General features: G+C 33.5%; 1 protein-coding gene across 1 annotated transcript in view; it reads left to right on the top strand.

Annotated features, from left to right (window-relative positions):
- DIAPH2 (diaphanous related formin 2) overlaps positions 1–20,539 on the top strand; it is a 796,567-nt gene that overhangs the window by 38,671 nt on the left and 737,357 nt on the right. Inside the window, exons 2-3 of the mRNA XM_079124055.1 lie at positions 7,890–7,922; positions 10,663–10,839. Of these exons, the coding sequence (XP_078980181.1) occupies positions 7,890–7,922; positions 10,663–10,839 (210 nt within the window). The remainder of the gene's footprint in view (positions 1–7,889; positions 7,923–10,662; positions 10,840–20,539) is intronic.

The raw sequence follows: 20,539 nt of genomic DNA, 5'->3' as shown, positions 1-20,539 counted from the left end.
TTAAACCCCCCTCTTCTTCCTGAAGCAAAATATTAATGTCATTCTGTTTGTGTGACATCTTCTCTTTCCTTCTTTCCAGTTATTTCTGCCCAACAGTTAAGGTACAGTTCTTACATAGTTTTTCAATGAAGCTAGATTTATCTCTTTCTTCTCTGAATTCTTATTGTACTTATGTGAATTTATTCACCAAGTATTTGAATAGGTATTATGTGCCAGCTATTGTTCTAAGTGCCAGAGAGCAGAATGTGAATAAGATAGTTAAGGCCTCTGTTGTGAGGGAACTTGTTTTCTACAATCTAGAACATAAACAAGTGAATAGTGTACAAGGATATTTCATATAGTGATTAATGCTATGAGATGAGAACACAGGACAATATGATAGTGCCAAGGGAGAAAGAGAAGTGACATATCTTAGAACCTCATAATTAAGCATTCATTTAATTATTTGCTTTTATGTCATTAGTTTTCACTCCCTGGTTAGGTTGTAAAAGCCTAAAGGGAAGAATCATGCCTTACACTTCCACATGCCATAAAGTGCTACCTGGTATTTGATTAATGTTTAGTTGATTCATTTGTCTTTTTGTTAAAACAGAGAAGGTAGAAATTTGTTTATTAAATATTGAGCCCCATTTGTTTAAGTGTATCTTGTTATGTACTGGGTACTGTGCTTGGTTTGGAAAAATGTGTATTTGTGTAGAACTAGCTTTCTTTTTCATTCCTGTTGTTTTTTTTTATTCACAGACTAAGAGTGAAAGAAGAATTTAACGTCCAAATATTTTTTCCCCATTTGCAATGGTTTAGTACAAAGCATACAAACACTGTTTCTATACCTGGAGAAGAAGTTACTACTCTTAAAAATCTGGATTATTCCTGTAATTGTTTGTACTTAATTCAGGTACTCAGCAGTTTCCTCCAATTCATTAGTATGAACTTTTAAAAAGAACTAAATGGCAAGCGTACATTTCCTGAACCATTTACCCATAGTCCTGAAGTTGATCATGCTTGTTAAACAGAAGAGACTGCTGGATTTTCATATCATAGTCACCCCTTCTGGCAGTTCAAGATTGAAGTTTATATAAGGCAAGGCAGTTCATTTAAGATTGAGCATATGTTGTTGTGACAGATTAACAAAACTAATCTAGTGAGATAACAGTTTTTTGCTTCATGAAGAAAACTGAAGCCTCATACTATGATGTCATATTTAATCCCTTATACATAAATATTTTGTTCTTTATGAAATGCAAGAGCATCTTGGGAAGAAAAATTACCAAAGGACTTTTTGTGTGTGTGTGTGTCTTAAAAGTGGTGAAAAGAATTTTGATTTTAATAGCAAAGAACTCTGTTGAGTTAATATTTGAGGCTTTTGATAGTGCTTCTAAGATGGTGTGCTTACAGTTGCAAAAATAAAGAAGTATTGCTCTACTAAAATGATGAAATGAACAGTTTGAAATGTTAACATAAAGAATGATAAAATTATGGCATTTGCAGGCAAATGGATGAAATTGGAGAATATCATGCTAAGTGAGATAAGCCAATCTCAAAAAACCAAAGGTCGAATGATATCGCTAATAAGTGGATGAGGACACATAATGGGGAGAGGGAGGGGTTAGTGTTAGGGTTAGAGTTAGGGTTAGGGAGGGGGGCAAGAATGGAGGACGGAAGGACTGTATAGAGGGAAAAGAGGGGTGGGAGGGGTGGGGGGAAGGGAAAAAATAACAGAATGAATCAAACAACAATACCCTATGTAAATTTATGATTACACAAATGGTATGCCTTTACGCCATGTACAGAGAAACAACATGTATCCCATTTGTTTACAATAAAAAAAATGTTTAACTAGTAAAAAAAAAAAATAACAAAGTAAGGTGGAGAATTGGATTGGAGCTTAATGTCTGTGACTTCATTTTCTCACCTACTAGGCAAAATGCTTCAAGGGCAGGGCCATATCTCTTTAAATTCCTAGTGCCTAGCACACTGCTGATTGATCTGACATCTATTCATAATTGCTAATGGTGATAGAGGACAGCAGTGCCTGAGATGATATATGGGTATCTGAAAATGACCCTTATTGTCATAAAGGAGATAAAAGAATGTTTTGGAGTAATTTTAAATACAGGCAGTAAATATTTCAATGATTGTGAAAGCTAAAATTTGTTTTCCTCCTGTCATCTTAGAAGCAAACCTCTACATTGAGCTCACTTCCAAAAATCAGGTGATAGATAGCTTTCTTGGTGAAATAAATACAACTGAGCCGTACTCAGCTAATGTAAAATCTCTTTATAATAAAGTATTTGCATGCCTGCACAGAATGTTCAGCTTGGTTACCAGGTTGGTTGAATGGCCTCGGATTGTCTTGATTGCTTTTAATGGTTCTTAAGGTTCATAGTACAGGATCTGAAAAATTGGAGGTAGGCCTTTGAATAGTAAGTACTTCTTTCTGTGACTGTCCCTGACGTGTATAGGTGTTGGGCAGGAATATTACGTCTAGAGAAATCAAACCCTGGATCAATGGTTGATGTGATCACCTTCCTCAAGGTCTTTCTCTCTTGGGATATGTTTGGAGCCTTTATCAGAGCTCTCAGAATCTTTTTATTGTTATTATTCTTTCTTTTCTCTGATCTTCAACTAAACTGTAACCTCCATAAAGGAGAAAAACATGATTACCTTGTTTACCATTGTATTCCCAGCGCCCAGCATTGAGCAGGTGCATTGAAGATGCTCAAATATTTGTTCAGTTGAGTTAAAAGTGTTTTTTTTTTTTTTTTTTTTTTTTCTGTGTCCTGTTGCCCCCTTCTTCTTGGAGAGCATGAAACTCAAAGCTGGGTAAATAATTGACCCTTCATCTTTGTTGTAATGGCCAACTTATTGATTTTCTTTAAAAGAGAAGAAAATTGTCAAATAGCATGACTAAGTTTTTGAGTTGGTGATGAGACTTTTGAATTATGTGCAATTTAGTTGTCCAATTTCTGTGGCACTGGAGTAATTGCACAATGTTTATAAAACATTGTATTACCATGTAACATTAGTCGTAGGAGAGATGAATCTTTACATCTTGCTGTTTTTGTTAATTTCTGCCTGATTGAGAAAATTAAAACTTAATTTTCTTGGAATAATGATCTCTTGCATTGTAATAAGAACTACAGCATTAGAGTTTATAAGTAAGTCAGCCATTTCTCTTATTCTTAAGGGGTAGAGGCTCTAGAGCGATACTTTTATAATTATACAATACTCACATAATACTGTACTAAGTTATATTTAATATAGCTGATCATAAGTGAAGTTTAATAAACTCAGATTGTTTGACTAATGCACAATCTGATTGCTTTTCCAGAGTTGATTTTAATGAAAATATATGGTCACTATACTTATTGGTGCAATCTGCCCTTGTTGTAATGACCATTATCATTAGATTTGCATAATAAAAACTTACTAAAATGACTTTAATCAGTGCTTTTAATTCAAGAATGTGATTCTAATAAAGATTTTTGGGGTCATTTTTGTCTTTTGGATTGTAATTTTTTTTAACTCCATAGTAGCTCTGTAGTTTGTATATAGGAGTAAAAATCCATGATGTTTACTTCAGTGTGGTGTGAGGAAGAGACACATACACCCATATAAATTTAGGTAAAATTCGAGAGCTTATCCCTGAAGACTCTTATTGTAAATAAAAATGCATTATATTTTATTTATTAATTTTTTGTGACAGTGAGGATTGAACCCAGGGCCTCATGCATGTTAGGTAAGCATTCTACTACTAAGCTACACCCCAAATCTGATGATGTATTTTAATACAACCATTTTTCAAATGTGTCTTAAAGGTCAGTTCACATAAAAATGACTGATTTAATCTTGTCAAAAAGCAGCTTTTTACAATTCTCTGAACTTCTTTCTTTTTGGTGGTGTTTTTATTGCTATGATGGAGTACTTTTGTACTTTTCTTTTTTGAATAAGATTTAAAGCAAATTGTGTGGCACAAATCTTTTCTATCGTAGATAATTTCATTGGAACTTATACAATGATTTCAACGTATTTTTAATGCACAGTGGCCCAAAATCACCACTTCTGAAACTCAGTCTCTTCATATGTGCTTAAAGATTTTCCTCCTTAATAGACCATGTTTATCTCTTTTTTCCCCAAAGTGTTACAAAGAAAAGTTCTAAATAATGTTATTATATTTATAAAATATATTTATGAAAGCATGAGGGAAGTATATGAGAAAATATCTGTATTAGAGTGAATGTGCACAGATGTGTATATATTCTGTAGTTGAATGAAATTTATAAGTCAAGAAATCAAAAGCAGAGTGTTCTTCTTTATGGTTCTCTATCACAGGTAATTGGGATAATTTTTTACAAGAGTATAATTTCCTATGTGCCTTCGGGTACTCTATCACTCTTGAAAATGTGTTAGGAAAAAAGTTCTGTAAGAATAAAAGAAAGCACAATCCTCTTCCAGAATTTTTTTTTTTTTGAACAGGGTTCCACATTTGGTTTATTAAGAACCACATTTTAAATTCAGGGGCTCTAGAAATGGAAACCTATCTAACAATATGAGTGTTTGAGGTCAGAGGGAACTGTGGAGGTACAAACAGGACACTATGGAGCACTGGGAAAAGGATTTCAGTTTTTGTTTTATATAGCACAGAGGTTATGAAGGAAGAAGAAGAATGTAGCCTAGGGCCAAATGCCTTATTTGGGAGATTACTCTTTATAGGTCATGGAGAGTCATTGAATATTTATGGATTGGAGTATGATAGTCATTCATAATCTTTATTGCACTTCAGTGTACCAAGCACTGCTCTAGGCATTAAGGGCATATCCCAAAACCAAACAGATGAAAAGTCCCTGACCTTGTGGAGTTCATATTTTTAGTGAGAGAAAGACTAAAATTAATAATAAAGGAAACTATAAATTGTTTGACATGTTAAGTCCTATTGGAAAAAAGAAAAAGAGCATGATAAAAGTGCCAGGAATGTGTGAAGGGGGTCCCATGTTTCCAATTTCAGATGGGATGGGAAGTAGCCTCACTGAGCAAGGCCTTGCAGGGGTTGAAGAAATAAATCACAGGTATAATGGAAAAGAGCGTTCCAGGTAGAAGGAAGAGCCAGTGCCTGTGGGGGAATAGCGAGGTGCCTAGTGTGGCTGGAGCTGGATGGATGAAGGTATACTAGTCAGAGATTATGTCAGAGGGATCTGGGCAGTGTGCAGATCTACAGGGCCTGATAGGCCATTTTAACATCTTGGATTTGTACTAGGAGTGAAAATAGACATTGCAGAGTTTCGAACCAAGGAGTGACATGATCTGACTTTGGTTTCCACAGCATCACTTGGTTTGCAGTGCTCAAAATTAACTGTAGGAAAGCAAAAGTGGAAACAGGGAGATAGGAGGTTATTACAGGTCTCTAGGAAAGAATCGATGGTGGCTGGAAGCAGATATTTATGAACTGTTGAAAGATGATAGTGGGACTGGACAGCTAGCTGATTGGTTGTTGGGAATGAAGGAGAGGGAAGAGACCAAGGTGACATGAAAAGTTTTATATGTGAACAAATGGAATGCAGGTGTACCATTAACATAAGCATTACCCTCTTATTTTTAAAATGAGAGATTGGACCAGATTATCTCAAATTTTCTCCAACTCTAATAGTCAGTACTTTGTGGCTTAATGTGGCCCCCAAAGTATGTTAATTCCAGAAAAGAGTAGTGAGGGACAGAGATGAAGACTCAGTTTCTTCCCATAGGATCAGGTGGGAAAATTGATAGCAATTTTTTTCTTGTCTTTGTCTCCCATGATTAACTGTCAACATGTATTCAATTGAGACACAGATTTGAAGCATTTCTGACACTTGTGCACCTTAGGGAATTTGACTAAAGCAAATCATATTTCCCTTTAATTTACATTCTTGCTTTGGAGATACAGATGTGTTTACAGTTTTGAGTTTACAACCCCAAAGGATGGGGAAAAAACAAAAGAAGAGTCTACTCGTAGAACTGTATAATTTGTCTCAAAATCCCAGGTGGACAGACACCCATTCAGATGGTAGCACGGTTACTTCAAGCACTTCTGATACTTTGTCACTTCTTTTTCTGATTTTGTGTTATAGGAAATCATAAAACTTCTAATTGTGCATAAAAGTTTTCTGTAACCCATTAGAAAAACTAAAGAGAAAATAGCTAACAGAGTCCTAGGTACATTCATCTTTCTTAAAATGGCTTTAATTCTCATATAAATAATCCCTCCTTTTCTTTTCCATGGCAGTAGATTGGGGTTTGTGATGAAAACATAATATATGGGTTAGAAGTTTAGATTCCCTGAGGAAACCAAAGGATCAAAAGTAGAAAAACAGCTATACATGTAATAGTATATTTACCCTCACTGGTCCAGGAAAAGTGGAACTTTATAAAGCCACAGGTTTGGTAGTATTTGAAGATAATTTCCTGAGATCCTGAGGCCAAACAATTCTCACTTAAAACTCAAACTGGAATCCTTATTACTGCTGATAAGACTGTGTTTTTCTTAGTAAAAAGGGATGCGAACATGCATGATCAAATTAATACAAATTATTCAGCTTCTTTTGTAAGAAATGTAGAATTAGGGCAGAAGGGTTAAATTCAGTTCTAATAGATGATTTTTTTTTTTTTTTTTTTGTTACTGGGGATTGAAGCCAAGTACGCTTATCCACTGAGCCACATCCCAAGCCCTTTTTATATTTAATTTTGAGACAGGGTCCCACTAGGTTACTTACAGCCTTGCTAAGTTGCTGAGGCTGGCTTCAAACCTGCCATCTGCCTGCCTCAACTTCAAAATCCACTAGGATTACAGGCATGCACCACTGCCCCCAGCCTGTAGACAATTTTTAAAAAATCTGGTTCTTTCCAATTACATCTCTTAATTGATGCTTCAATGTACAGTCATGTCCAGCATAATAAAATTTTAGTTAAAATGGATAGTCATATCGACCAGTCTCATAAGATTTTATTACCTAGCCATGTCACAGCCATGTTAGTTTGTGTAGGTATACTGTTTGCACAATGAAACCAACATGCATTTCTTAGACCATATCTCCATCATTAAGCAACATGGCTGTTTTTATTATAAAATAAGTGCACTACAGTTGGGCATGGTGGTGCATACCTGTAATCCCAGTGGCTCAGGATACTGAGGCAGGGGAATCACATGTTCAATACCAACCTTAGCAATTTATGGAAGCCATAGCAATTTAGCAAGACCCTGCTCAAAAATAGCTGGGGATGTAACTAATTGGTAAAAGCACCCGGGGTTCAATCTCTAGTACGGAAAAAAAAAAAAAAAAAAAAGAAAAGGTCTTGGGAGATTTTGAGAAATTGGCATATACTAACAGGATCACAATTTTATTTAGAATATTTATAAAGGTATTCTTTAAATGTCCACCAGAAGTAACACTGATCACTGAATTCTGAGACCAAACTATTTCATACTATTATTAAATGTGACATTTACCCTATTGTACATGTTTTTTTTTTTTTAATTTAGATATGTTTAAAACCTGATTATTCATTAAAAAGGTTTGAAAAAACTTGTATGGCTTATTATTTTGCTGTATTTTTTCTCATATTTGGACATTGATAGTGCTAGCTGATCTAGATTTGGCTCTGGAATCTTGGGAACCATATTTAAAGACAAATAGATCATCATTTCCCTCAATCAAACCTTCATTTTTAATCTCTAAGCTGCTATTTTTTCTTTTGTAAATGATGCGTTGCTTTTATATTAAACTTTCTACTTCTTTTTGACTATTTATAGTTGATAATATAAAAAATGAACCATTCACCTATTATTATGTTGTTTGATATGTGAATTTCTCATATCTGACTGGTATTTCTTTTTGTTTGTTTTCTTTTGGATTTAATAGAACATTCAAATAAAAACTTTGGCAGATGATGTGGTAAGGTGGTCTTAGCACGTTATATTATTTATGCATGTTACTTTTTAAAAATTAATATGTGTGGACATTAAAACATTGATATATGTAAGATATAAAGTGGGTGTTTACAGAGTATAGTAGAATGGAATAATTGTTAATAAAGTGACTTCCATATTTGAACATTAATATAGAATTTTGTGAGATTCCAACAAAATTTTGCTGTCAACCTGATATATACCATAACCAAATTAAAAAAAAAAAATTTGTATGTCTAGATTTTGAAAAACACAGTTTCCTTTTCCTATAGCTAAATCAATCGTGAATATATTAAGCATTAATATCGGAGGAAATTAATTTGAAATAGAAAAGAAATTAAGTTCAATATTTTAGATGTGTACTGTTAAATTTAAAAAACTTGACTATTTCTAAGCAGAGCTCTATCATAGTAAAACTTATTAGAAGTTATGGGCTCAAAATTTAAATGTGCCCTTTTATAGCTAAACTTAAAAAAATGGTATTGTAAGCAATGCCTTTTTTTTTTTCTGTGTGAAATTACCTATCTACAAATTATGTAAATAGTTTTAGTACTCTATGGAGATGAAAGTATGTGGCTTGACTTGATTTTCTTACCAGGATATAGCAGAAATCAAAAGCCAAGTTTTCAAGATAAAAATGAAGGACATAGTGAAAGATCGAATTTATATGTTAGTAATGGTGCTACTGAGTAAAAAAGATAGTACTGCAAAAGTAAATATTAAGTGATATGAATGAAAAGAAGACAGATATATTAATTTATGGTCAATTGCATATTTAAATGCTTTCATGTCCACCATATCTTTTAGTGAAATTTGAGTGTTAGATATATACTCAGCTTATTTGGGATTACTTAGTATTTTTTTTTCTTGAGTTGTGTGAAGACAGACTACATATCTAAACCAATTTAATTTCCCTCAAAGAGTTAAAAAACAATTGAGAATAGAGTTCAGAATAATGCAAAGAAGTAAATTATAAGTTATGATGAAGACTGGGATAGGAATCAGGGGCTTAATGAATTTAGGTGTGTCACTTTTTCTGTGAAATGAGGGAATTGGTCTAGATGAATTTTCTTGTTTCTTCCCAACTCTAAAATATTGTACTTTATATAGTCTCTTTGTAAGCATCCATGTACTCAAATCATTTTTGTAATCCTCAATAAGCTGCTTAAAACTGCTCATACTTCTTTCAAAATACACCTTTTAGTTAAAAAGGTATTCTTTGAAACAATAAAATGAAAGACATGTTCTTTTAATGGGATCAACATGCTTTTACATGAGCTGGGTTAATAATGTTTGTGATGCTTTTTATATCATTGAGGCAATTTTTAAAGAACCCTTTTCAACCTGGCAGAGAACACGCACTGTTCTTATATCTAACGCGTCTGCTTGTTTAACGTGAGCTCATGATATGCATGTGCTTCCTAACAGAAACCTGAATAAAACTGAGTTGCATTCAGTTTTATGTACATTACTAATTTTTGATGTCTGATGTTTTGCAGTCTAAAATATAATGGCCTGTTTACATGCGATTGAAGTAATTAACTCACTTTATGTGAAAGAGCAAGCTAATTATTAGAGATTGTGCACGGAATCAATGGTTCAAAGTCAATATCCATAAAATAGTGAGTTCTTCATAATTGTATTTATAGGAAAAAGATACTTCTTGCTTATGTTATATTTCCAGTAAATGGAAAAAGCGATGTTTTAATTTTTGTCTTGCTTTTTCATTGGTCCCACATTTTAGGGGAAAAAAAGTTGGAGGAAAATAATAATAGTAGTAATAAAAACAATAATAAATAGCAGTTATGCACACTTAGCATATTATTTAAATCTCATAATAACACTATAGTGTAGGTCATATCATTATCCCTATTTTCAAGAAGAAACAGTCATAGAGATACCAAGAAGCTTTTACAGGGTTACTCAGACAGTGAATGACCATCTGAATTCAGACCCAGGTAGTCTGGTTTCAGTCATGCTCTTAACCACTCTGTTTGACTGCTACATTGACAGATTCATCATACATATTTGTCACAATTTTTGTACTTATTTTTTATTGTGCTGGGGTTCGAACCCACGTCCAGCATGCTCTAAGAAAGTGCTCTACCACTGAGCTGCACCCCCACTCCATTTTTCCATGAAGAAGAGAAATATTGCCCTAACTCCTCCTTAGAGTTGGGTATTCTCAGTTCTCCTTATTTTCTTTCTCTTATTTTTCATAGTTCTAAATTTGCTAAAGAAATATTCTTCCTGAAATAAGCACAGGGTTTTGATTACTGGGGATTGAACCCAGGGGCACTTTATCATGTCCCCAGTGTTTTAAAAAATTTTATCTTGAGGCAGCATCTTGCTAAGTTGCTAAGAGAGCCTTGCTAAGTTATTGAGGCTGGCCTTGAACTTGTGATTCTCCTGCCTCAACCTCCTGGAGTTACACTTGGCTCTGAGACTTCTTTGCAGTTACTTATTTTGCAAAATAGAAATGCAAGGGACTAAGTTTTACTTTTGAGAAATACTTTTCATTCTCAGACTTCTGAAGTTGAAGAGCTCCTTCAAGGTTTCAAAATAGTACAATCTCTAACTAGAGCTTGCTGCTTAAAATAACATTTTGTCAAGAGACAATAATAATATATATTATACTAAGTGACATTTTGATGTTTCAGTTCTTCATGTTCATGATTCTCGATCTTTTTCTTAGGGCTTTTAATTTTTTTTTTTTCTGTTTGCAGCGTGACCGAATTACAAGTTTTAGAAAATCTACGGTCAAGAAAGAAAAACCTCTTATTCAACATCCTATTGATTCCCAAGTCGCAATGACTGAGTTTCCAGCAGCTCAGCCATTATATGATGAACGATCTTTGAATTTGTCAGAAAAGGAAGTACTGGATCTCTTTGAAAAAATGATGGTAAGTTAGACCTCTAATTTTGTTGTAGTTTTAAAATGTGTGTGTCAAGAATAACACTGGATTTTTAGGTAGATGTGTTTGTGTAGACTGTGTTTATATCATGTATAACACAGACCTGAAACTTGTTGATACAACAAAACTATTTGTAAAAGTGTCTTTTTTGAGCTAAAACATCCTTGCCTGTCTCTTCCACTGAGAGCTTCCAGAAGCAGGGACAGTTAAGCAGGAACAGTTTGACTTACCTTTGTTTTCTAGTATTTACTAGTTTCCATCACGTAGGTCAATTTTTTGATTAACTGGTTTGTGTGCTTCTTCCTATAAAGCAAAAGAAGTCTAAGTCCACAGGGTCTCCTGTTGGTATATGAAATGGAGTTGAAAGAGCAGAGGGTTAAAACAGAAACAGAAGACAAAAAAGGCAAACCAAAACAAAACAAAAGACAAACAGTAAAGAGAAAGAGAAATTAATTCATCCAAGTTTGTTCGAATAGCAACAGTTATATGACTTACATTTTTTAACATGTTCTTATGTTTTCTAGTTTGTTGTCATGGATGTTTCTTGTATTAGATAATAAACATAACATTTTGATTAGTCAGCAGTCTATGGAAGGACAGGGGATAAATGAGTCATTGGGCCATATTACATTGGTTAGCCTGACCAGAGAAGAATTGGAGCTCCAGATCCATGGTTCATTATTTTAAAATTCTGTCTAACTCATCAATGTAAATTCTATATAGACAACTTTATAAACAGTTGTAGCATTTCCTTCCTTTATCTAATAAGCCCTGTTCTTTAGTTACCAACATTTCCTGATTATCTAGATGTCCCTTAGTTTACCACTCTGTTGTCCTATCTTGATTGTCAAAAATGATGGCAATAACAACAAAAATGGAGACTATTTATTAGCACTTTTATCTTTTTAAGTCTTCATCACTCAAAAGTTATTCTTCCAGCTTTAATCTGCTGATCCCTTTATTTACTATTTTTTGCAATATTGAAATAGTTCTCAGAGTTTATCAGTGGCCTTGCCATACTCCAGTTGTCTTAAGCTCACCACTGTGGGACCATTTTCTATTCCATTCATTTTTCTTAGTCACTCTTAATTGCTTTCCAGATCCCATTGGTTCTGCTTTTGTAATAACTCTGACATCTGTGTCCTCAGTTGTCCTCCAGCTGTTCTTGCCCTAGTTTAGACAATATCCTTCCTGTGCTTCTTGTAGCCACTAAGATGGCCTCTTAACTGGTCTTCCTCCCATCTTCTAGGTTTTGGCTATTCTAATCCAGTATTGCCCTATTAATAATTCTGAAAGAGATTCCTTTTCCAAAGCCCCTTATGTTTTCAGACAATCATTTTATATGGCCCTACTCCACTCCCCCAACTATGCTCCCAGGTGACTATTTCCCTCCCATCTTTGCTGCTCAAACCTTGGAATTCTTACATCTTTATTTTTTGCTGATGACCTTACTGCTTAACTTAGTAAACTGAAGGAATAGGAAGATAACATCCACAGACTTCTACCACCACACCTGCCTAACTTTTAGGATCTGTATTTAAATAGTCTGCCTTGCTTCTTGTCATCATAGATGAACTTTTCATGACCCTGTCCTTCCACTTGTCCATCCCATTCCCTTTTTCATACATTGCTTTTAGTGACTTTCTCCTCTTCTTTTCTACCATTCCCAGCAGCATACAAACATACTGTCCTTTCTTATAAAACCTTCCCTCTATCTCTGGTAGGTTGCCAGCTACCTCTCCATTTATTCACTCTACTTTGAAACAAAACTTCTCATGATTGTTTTGCTTATGTGCACTGTTTTTAATTCCTCACTTTTCACTTTCTGTTATAAACTTAACTCCAACCATGCTTCTCTTCTACCATTCCACAGAAACTGCCTTTATAATGTCACCAAAGATCTTCATGCTGCTAAATTCCATGGTCAGTTTTTAGTTCTCATTCTAATTGACACATGAGGAGCATTTGATGCAGTCAATCAATAGCTCCCAGTTTGAAGCACTTTTATTTTTCCTCCTCAACACATATTTGGTTTTCTTCCTACCTCTCAGGCTGCTCCTTTTCAGTCTTTCTTTATGATGCCTTTTTATGTCTTTAACCTGTAAATATTGGCCCAGGGATCCTAACTTGGACATCTCTTTTCTATCCACTCTGTCTCTTTTCTGGGATCATAACCTGGACATCTCTTTTCTATCCACTCTGTCTCTTTTCTATATTCAATTTTTGGTAATAGCAACCAGTTATATGTCTTTTGAATCCATTTGTATGCTCATATTCTCAAATTTATCTCCAGCCTAGTCCACATATCTAAACTCCAAACTCATATGTCTAACTTTGTATGAACATCTCTCTTGGATGTTCAGAAGATCTCTCCAAATACCATAGCCACACCAGAACAGCTGATATTCCTCTCCAAACCTTCTCTAAGATTCTTCCCCTTTACAGTTGACAGTATCTCCATCTGTTTACCTATGCCCAAAACTGTGAGGTGTCCTTTATCCCTCTCTCACATTCCACATTCAACCCATTAGGAAATTCCATTCTCTCTCCTTGCAAATTAAGGAACTTATAACATCTAACCATTTCTTATCACTTCTATTGGTACCATATTTGTTGAAGTCTCACCTGGACTTCTAGAACAGTGGTAGGAGTATTATGATTACCCCAACTCCTAACTGGTCACTGTGCCTCCATCTATGATCCTCTATAATATATTCTCTACAGAAAAATTTATTCATTTAAAGCATGAACATCATATCACTTGTCTCCTAAATCTCTACCAGGGATCCCTGTTCTACTTAGTATAAGAAGACCATTGTACTTAGAATAGCTTATAAAGCACTGTATGGTCTTGCCTGCCTATTACCTCTTTGATATCTTCTTCTATTCTCTTCCCTTGCTCACTCTGATTCAGTTTCACTTAAGTCTTTGATGTGATTGTAACCCTAAGCAACAGTGAGCCCTCATCATTTTCAATTTGTGTTTAGTATTGTGGTTTAAATGTTTATTCTAATGTTTCATCAGAAAATTATCATTTTCCTCTATAAATGTGTGATATTTTTAAAAAGATTTGCTTGTTGGATTTATAAAAGTGATTTAAAGAAATGTTCAACTTGGTGTTACTTTTTACCTCATGGGAATTTTTTCATTAATGGAAATTTGGGAATAAGATATTAAGAAAATATATTTTTCAAGTACTGTCATATTGTGCTATACTTTAATTTGTTGGATCTCATTTATGTTATTATCATCCACATACTCAAATACTATAAACTTGTATATTGGCTAAAAACATTTATTTCCAGTAGTGGGACTGCTGGATCATGTGATATTTTTATTTACAAAAAAACTTCAGGACCCTCCATACTTTTTTCTATAATAACTGTATTAATTTACATTTTCATTAACAGTGTGCAAGGGGGTTCCCTTTTTTCCCATGTTCTTGACAACATTTGTTATCTTTTGTCTTTTCCACAGTAGCTATTCTAACATGTGAGATGGTATCTCTTTGTAATTTTAGTTTCCATTATGTGAAGTGAGGCAGGACAGGCCCAGAAAGACAAATATTCTTATTCACTCCTATATGGAGACTAAAAATGTTGATCTCACAGAAGTAGAGAGTAGAATGGTGATTACTAGAGTTTGGGGTGGTTGGGGAGGGATTGGGGAGATGTTGGAAAAAGGATGCAAAGTTTTAATTAGGAGTGAGTTCAAGAGATCTATTATACAACATGGTTATTATAGTTAATAATATATGGTTTTCATGAAAAATGCTAAATTAGATGAAAAGTATTCTTATCACAAAATTGATAGCTGTATGAGGTAATGCATATGTTAATGAGCTAGATTTAGTCATTGACTTTAAAACATGTCATATACAGTTTTGTCAGTTAAAAAAAACTTTTTATATATAAGTGAATAAATATATAAGCAAATATGTAGTTTTTGAATACATGTTATTTTTATAATGAATACATATTACAAAGATTTGTGGCCTCCCCTTCCCTTCTCAAATAAGCTTCTTTATTTCTTCAATTGTCAATATTTCCTGATCACCTAGATGCCCTCAGTTGATCTCTCTATTGTCCTATTTTAGTTGCCAAAACAATGATGATAATAACAGCAAAAATGGAAACATTCATTATTTATTAATGAATATATCATTTTAAATAATAGGATAATAGGAGTCAGATATCAAGAAATATGCTTTGATTAAAAGTTAACAACCAAAAGATTAAAGGGAAGTTTTTTAAGGATTGCATTTCTTCTTTGAGAGAAGTCTACTTGAACATTATGTATTTGATGTGTTTGATGTATTTGATCTTTAGTTTGAACATAATTGATTTACGGTGAAAAAGTTATTTTATGAACAAGCATAGTTTTTATTTACTTATGACACAGGCATGTAACTAGTTTGCATGTATTATTTCACTTGATTTTTATGACAGTGCCACAAAGTAGGTAAGATTGTTCTGCCCTGTTTTCAGATAAGGAAATTGAGACTTAGAGAGAGGCTTAGAAAATTAATTCTGTAAATTGCCTAGTAGCTGAGCTAGAATGCAAAATTAGGTACATACAAATCTAAACCATTGGCATTTTTATAACATCTACATTTAATAATGTTTTATTTAAGCTACCTATAAAATTGGTATGTTTTTCTTGCACACATACTGAGTGGAAATAAAAAGCAACTCACAGGTACATTGGGTGGTAAGTAAAGCCAGCCTGGGGTAGATTATTTCCTACTGGTGACAGAAAGTTATCTGTAATCGCTTTTTACAGAGCATCAATTGAAAAGAAAGAGGCCAACAATCTAGTAATGGAAAACTGTTAAAATGTCATTATCGCAGTTGATTGGTAGAAGGCACTTAAGTAATTCTGTTTCTAAACAGAAGTAGATTTTCAGATATGAAATTTCCCCTTTTTATTTCATTCTTGTGGGTGTCCTTCTACAAACAATGTAAAAGATGTTCTTGTCATATTTGATGGCAAGCTTACTTCTCTTGAGTCTCTTGATGTTACCCTTTATTGTGCTGTTCCTGGCTTTTTTAGACTTTAGAGAACTACTATAAATGTTTAGACCCTTTGGCCTAAATGCTATACCGGTGTTTTAGCATAACATACTGTGAGATGTAAAACATTTTAAATGATCGGATCAAATATCAGGACATTATAGACAATAATAGTGTATGTGATGCTTAACAAGAAATAACTTAAAATTACTGATAGAGTTTACTATTTGGAATTTCTGGGTAACGATATGTTTTCATGAAAGTTTTGCTTGCTGAAAAAAATTAATGAAAAACAATATTCAAATATAACTCTACCTTACTCTGATCATTGAAACTCTTGTTGACTGAAGATTATAACTACCAACAATAGTTATTACCATGTACAGGGCTGAGTTTGAAATTAACTGCAGGATAGAACTTTGAAAAATTATTAGCTATTTTATTTAATTGCTAATACCTCATTTTAAAAATGACTTGATTATGTAAAGTTAAGGGAAAATCTGAAATGAGCCCAGTTAAATAAAAGATCTGAGTGGCTTGGTTTCACTTTACTGGTGTCTTAGTACATTACTAATGTTCCATTGACTCTGACATCTGTTCCATGCATTGATAAATCACTTCATATTATAGATACTCAATGAAGCAATTATAGACAGACTTTCTGAGTAATGGTAGCAATGGCCATTGCTGACAGATTTAAAGCCCCAAATCTGAGATTTTTAGATGATTATTTATATTGTAGAATACTGTTTCCTTAGTAAACAGTGTGCCACCTTAGTTTGTAAACTGAATTTTATGCTTAGAGTATGGTTACCAACAATTAATTGAAAATTAAAAAATGTTTCTTATATTAATAACTTTCAGCAGGGCACGGTGACATATGCCTGTAATTCTGGCAACTGAGACAGGAGGATTGCAAGTTCAAAGCAGGCTCAGCAATTTAGTGAGGCCCTAAGCAACTTAGTGAGACTGTCTCTCAAAAAAATAAAAATGGTCTGGAAATCACCCTTGGGTTAAATCCCTCTTTCCAAGACAAAAACAAAAACAAAAAAAAAGACAAAACAAAAAACCCAAAAAACAACTTTCAAGAATTCAAATATACCATTGGTTTTATATGATTGATGTAATTACCTGCATGGAGTAAATTGTTCTTTTAGAGTTCTACTCTCCTCTGCCCAGAATCATGTTTTCAAATCTTCCATAAGGGCTGCAGTTGTGGCTCAGTGGTAGAGCACTTGCCTGGCATGTATGAGGCCCTGGGTTTGATACTCAGCACCAAATACACATAAATAAAATTAAACAAAAGATCCATTGACAACTAAAAAAAATATTAAAAAAAAAAATCTTCCACAAGTGGGTAAACATAGTAGGAAGAAAATGACACTGCTTCTACATTATTGATCTACTTTTAGTGACTTTTAAAGGTGATTGAACTATAATGGTATTACACATGAAATTATAACCCCAAATTCAAATTCAAATGAAGGTCATATTTGTAACCTTTCTCATGTTAACCAAAAACATTTTGTATTGCTTTTAATTAAAATGAAAAAATATCTCCTCTGTTCACTTTAAATCTAAGGAAATTAATAAAATGCTGCAGGTAATAATGATTCAACATTTTAAGTTGTCACAGCTTTGAGCTTCCAAGAATAACTGAACTGTTTTTTGTACACTGAGTATACTGCTTAGGAACTATTAAATGTTTAATAATATAACTTATATTTATACAAATAGAATCAATGCAGTCCTTTTTTTTGGGAGAGGGTATGAAGGAGATGGGAGATTTCCATTTTAAGATTAAAAATATAAACACACAGAAACTTCTTGGGAGTTCAAGTTTGAATTTGATTTCTATTACCTAACACAAGGGTCTTGTCTATCAATGGAGATACCTGGGTTACATTGGCAACATTGGATTCATATAGATAATGTCAGTAGGGACTGTTTTCTAATCCAGGTAATTAAATAGTTTTTTCTTATGCAAGTGTATAGGTTAGGAATGATTTGTGATTTCTGGGCAATTTTATTTAATATCTACTTAGTAAATATAATGCTTTATAGTTGAATACACATACAAATTTCATGTTGTACACTTTTTTGTGGCAGTGCTGGGGATGGAAAGCAGGGTCTCATGCATGCTAGGCAAGTGCTCTACCACTGAGTTACATTACTGGCCCTACATGTTTTTCTATTTGGTGATTTATATTACTGTACTTTGCATTTTTGCCACAATTTAAGGATAGTATAATTATGTGCACTAAATGCTAAATTATCTATCCTCTATTCCATCTGTTAGAATTCTTGTAAATAATCCCAAGGCTTTTAACTTTTGTTCTCTCAATTTTCCCTTTCCTCAGTTTAGATAGAATATTTGCCTTTGGACACCAGGTGTTGTACTTTAACCCAAGTATACTTGTTTTCTCTTGACTGTTATTACAGGTTTCTTTTTAACCCAACACCAGTCTTTTACAAGTTGGTTAGCTTAGATGAGAACCTTTTAGTGCTCTCAGCATAAGTAATTTTAATTAACTGCTAAGCTACCATAAAATAAATTTTCAGTAAACTAAGTCTTAGAGTCTATAATCTGCTGTGGAAATAGCTGTCAAAAATGATAAGATTCTTAGAAATTGTCTAGACAGCATAATTTCCACTGGTTACATTTATATTTCTAGTATCCTTACTCCATATTATTAAACTGTAATGTCACTATTATTTCTAGATCGTGTATTTTATTTTCTTATACAGACTTCTATGAAAAACTTAGAAGGAGCAAAACTTACCCAGAAAACAGGTTTAAAAGGCAAGTAAATGTGAGTCAATTTTAAATTTCCTTACCAAGTGTGATTCTCATCAAAGGTCTACTGCTGAGAGGATAGTAGGATAGGAGTTCTAGGAAGAGGAATTCCAGGAAGTATGTGTGCGAATTCACTGTCACTGGTCAACTTCACTAATTCACTACCTCTGTTCTAGGTTTATATATAGAAATATTTTCAAAAATAATTTTTCTGTTTTAAAAGGTCCTGCTAGTATTTATTGCTGTAAATGTATTTCAGCAACCATTTATTGATGTGTGCAATGTGCTAGGTAGTGCTAGAGTATAAAGATGAATGCAACATCTCCCTTACCCTTAGAGAACTCAGAGTTTAGTCAGGGAGGCAAGTAAACAAATGATTTCTATAATACCAGAATAGCTGTGAATAGGCTGCTTTGGTGGGTACTTAATACTGTGCAGGGCCTCAGGAAGGAAGTAGAGAAAATCTAAACAAACTGAAACTGAGTGTCACTTTTGAATTATCAGTTTCTATTTTGGGGGCATTAAAATGTCCTTATAGTATGAACAGTTTAGTTCATCAAAGTCCAAGGCCTTCTATATGCTGCTTATTTTTATTTTTTTATTTTTTTGTGTTGCTGGAGATTGAACCCACACATTGTACGTGTGTGCTACACAAGTGCTCTACCACTGAACTCCATCCCTGGCTCTAGGTACTGTTTCAAGTTCTGAAGAGTTCAGAGAAAATCCTTATCATTAAGGAGCTTATGTTATGATAGGGGGTGACATATAGAAGCATAGGTGGGTGGAATTGTAAAGAAGAAAAAAACAAAGGCAAGTTTCCATGTCATGGTAAAGTTTATTTGACAGCTCTCTGCCAAATGCCAGATACTTCATTAGTTGCAGAGGACATAAAGATGACAAAGATACTATTGCTGCCACAAGGATTTTATCTTGTTTGACTCACAAACTAAGAATGTCTTTTGTATTTTTAAGTGATTAGCAAAAAAGAAGACTATTTGTGGGCCCATGAAAATTATGTGAATTTTAGTTGTCCCCAAAAAGGTTTTGTTGAATGCAACCACATCCATTTGTTTATGCATTTTCTATAGCTCCTTTGTGCTACTAGAATTGAATACAAAGACAAAGATGGTATAACCTGTAAAACCTAAAACATTTACTGTCTGGAGAGTTATAGAAAAAGTTTCCTAGTCTCTGAACTAGTACATTAGTCTCTAAACCTTTTGATTTCCTACCCCGTGGTGGGGGATTTATATGCATGCGTGTGTGTGTGTGTGTGTGTGTGTGTATGTATACTTTAATATATATAATGCATATATATATTATTTGTATATATATACTTTAATATGTAATATATAGTAATATATAATGTGTATATATTGTGTATATATTATGTGTGTATATATATACACACACATATACATTTGAGCAAGTTTTCCCAGTGTTTTAAATTATATACATATACTAATATCATCTACATTATACAATGTAGACATAGTAAAGAGGGCGAAACATGAACAAGATTTTAAAAATGATTGAAAATGAGTTTATTTTATTTTTTAATCATACAAAAGCCTTTGCTGTCATGGTTAATAACGTTTTAGTGAGAGCAGTGTCAATGTGTCATTATTTTTTATGTCTTGCTTAAAAACAGGCAATAATTAGAAGGTTTAGTTCCAAGATCATTTTATTTTGATATTTGGCTTAATGTCTGTCATAGTTGAAACATAAATCTGCCAAAGATACATAGATCTGAATAGAGCAAGTACATAGTTAGCAACACTTATTAAATCATGATATTAACTTCCATCAGTCCAATCCATGAATCAAGTAAAGGTTTCCTGCTGAACTGTGACTAGTAAATTTCCTTCTTTGTTGATGA

The sequence above is a fragment of the Sciurus vulgaris genome, assembly GCF_902686455.1.
Source record: "Sciurus vulgaris genome assembly, chromosome: X".
NCBI classification, from domain to species: Eukaryota; Metazoa; Chordata; class Mammalia; order Rodentia; family Sciuridae; genus Sciurus; species Sciurus vulgaris.
The sequence above is the reverse complement of the archived record's forward strand: the minus strand, read 5'-3'. Positions and strand labels throughout refer to the sequence as shown.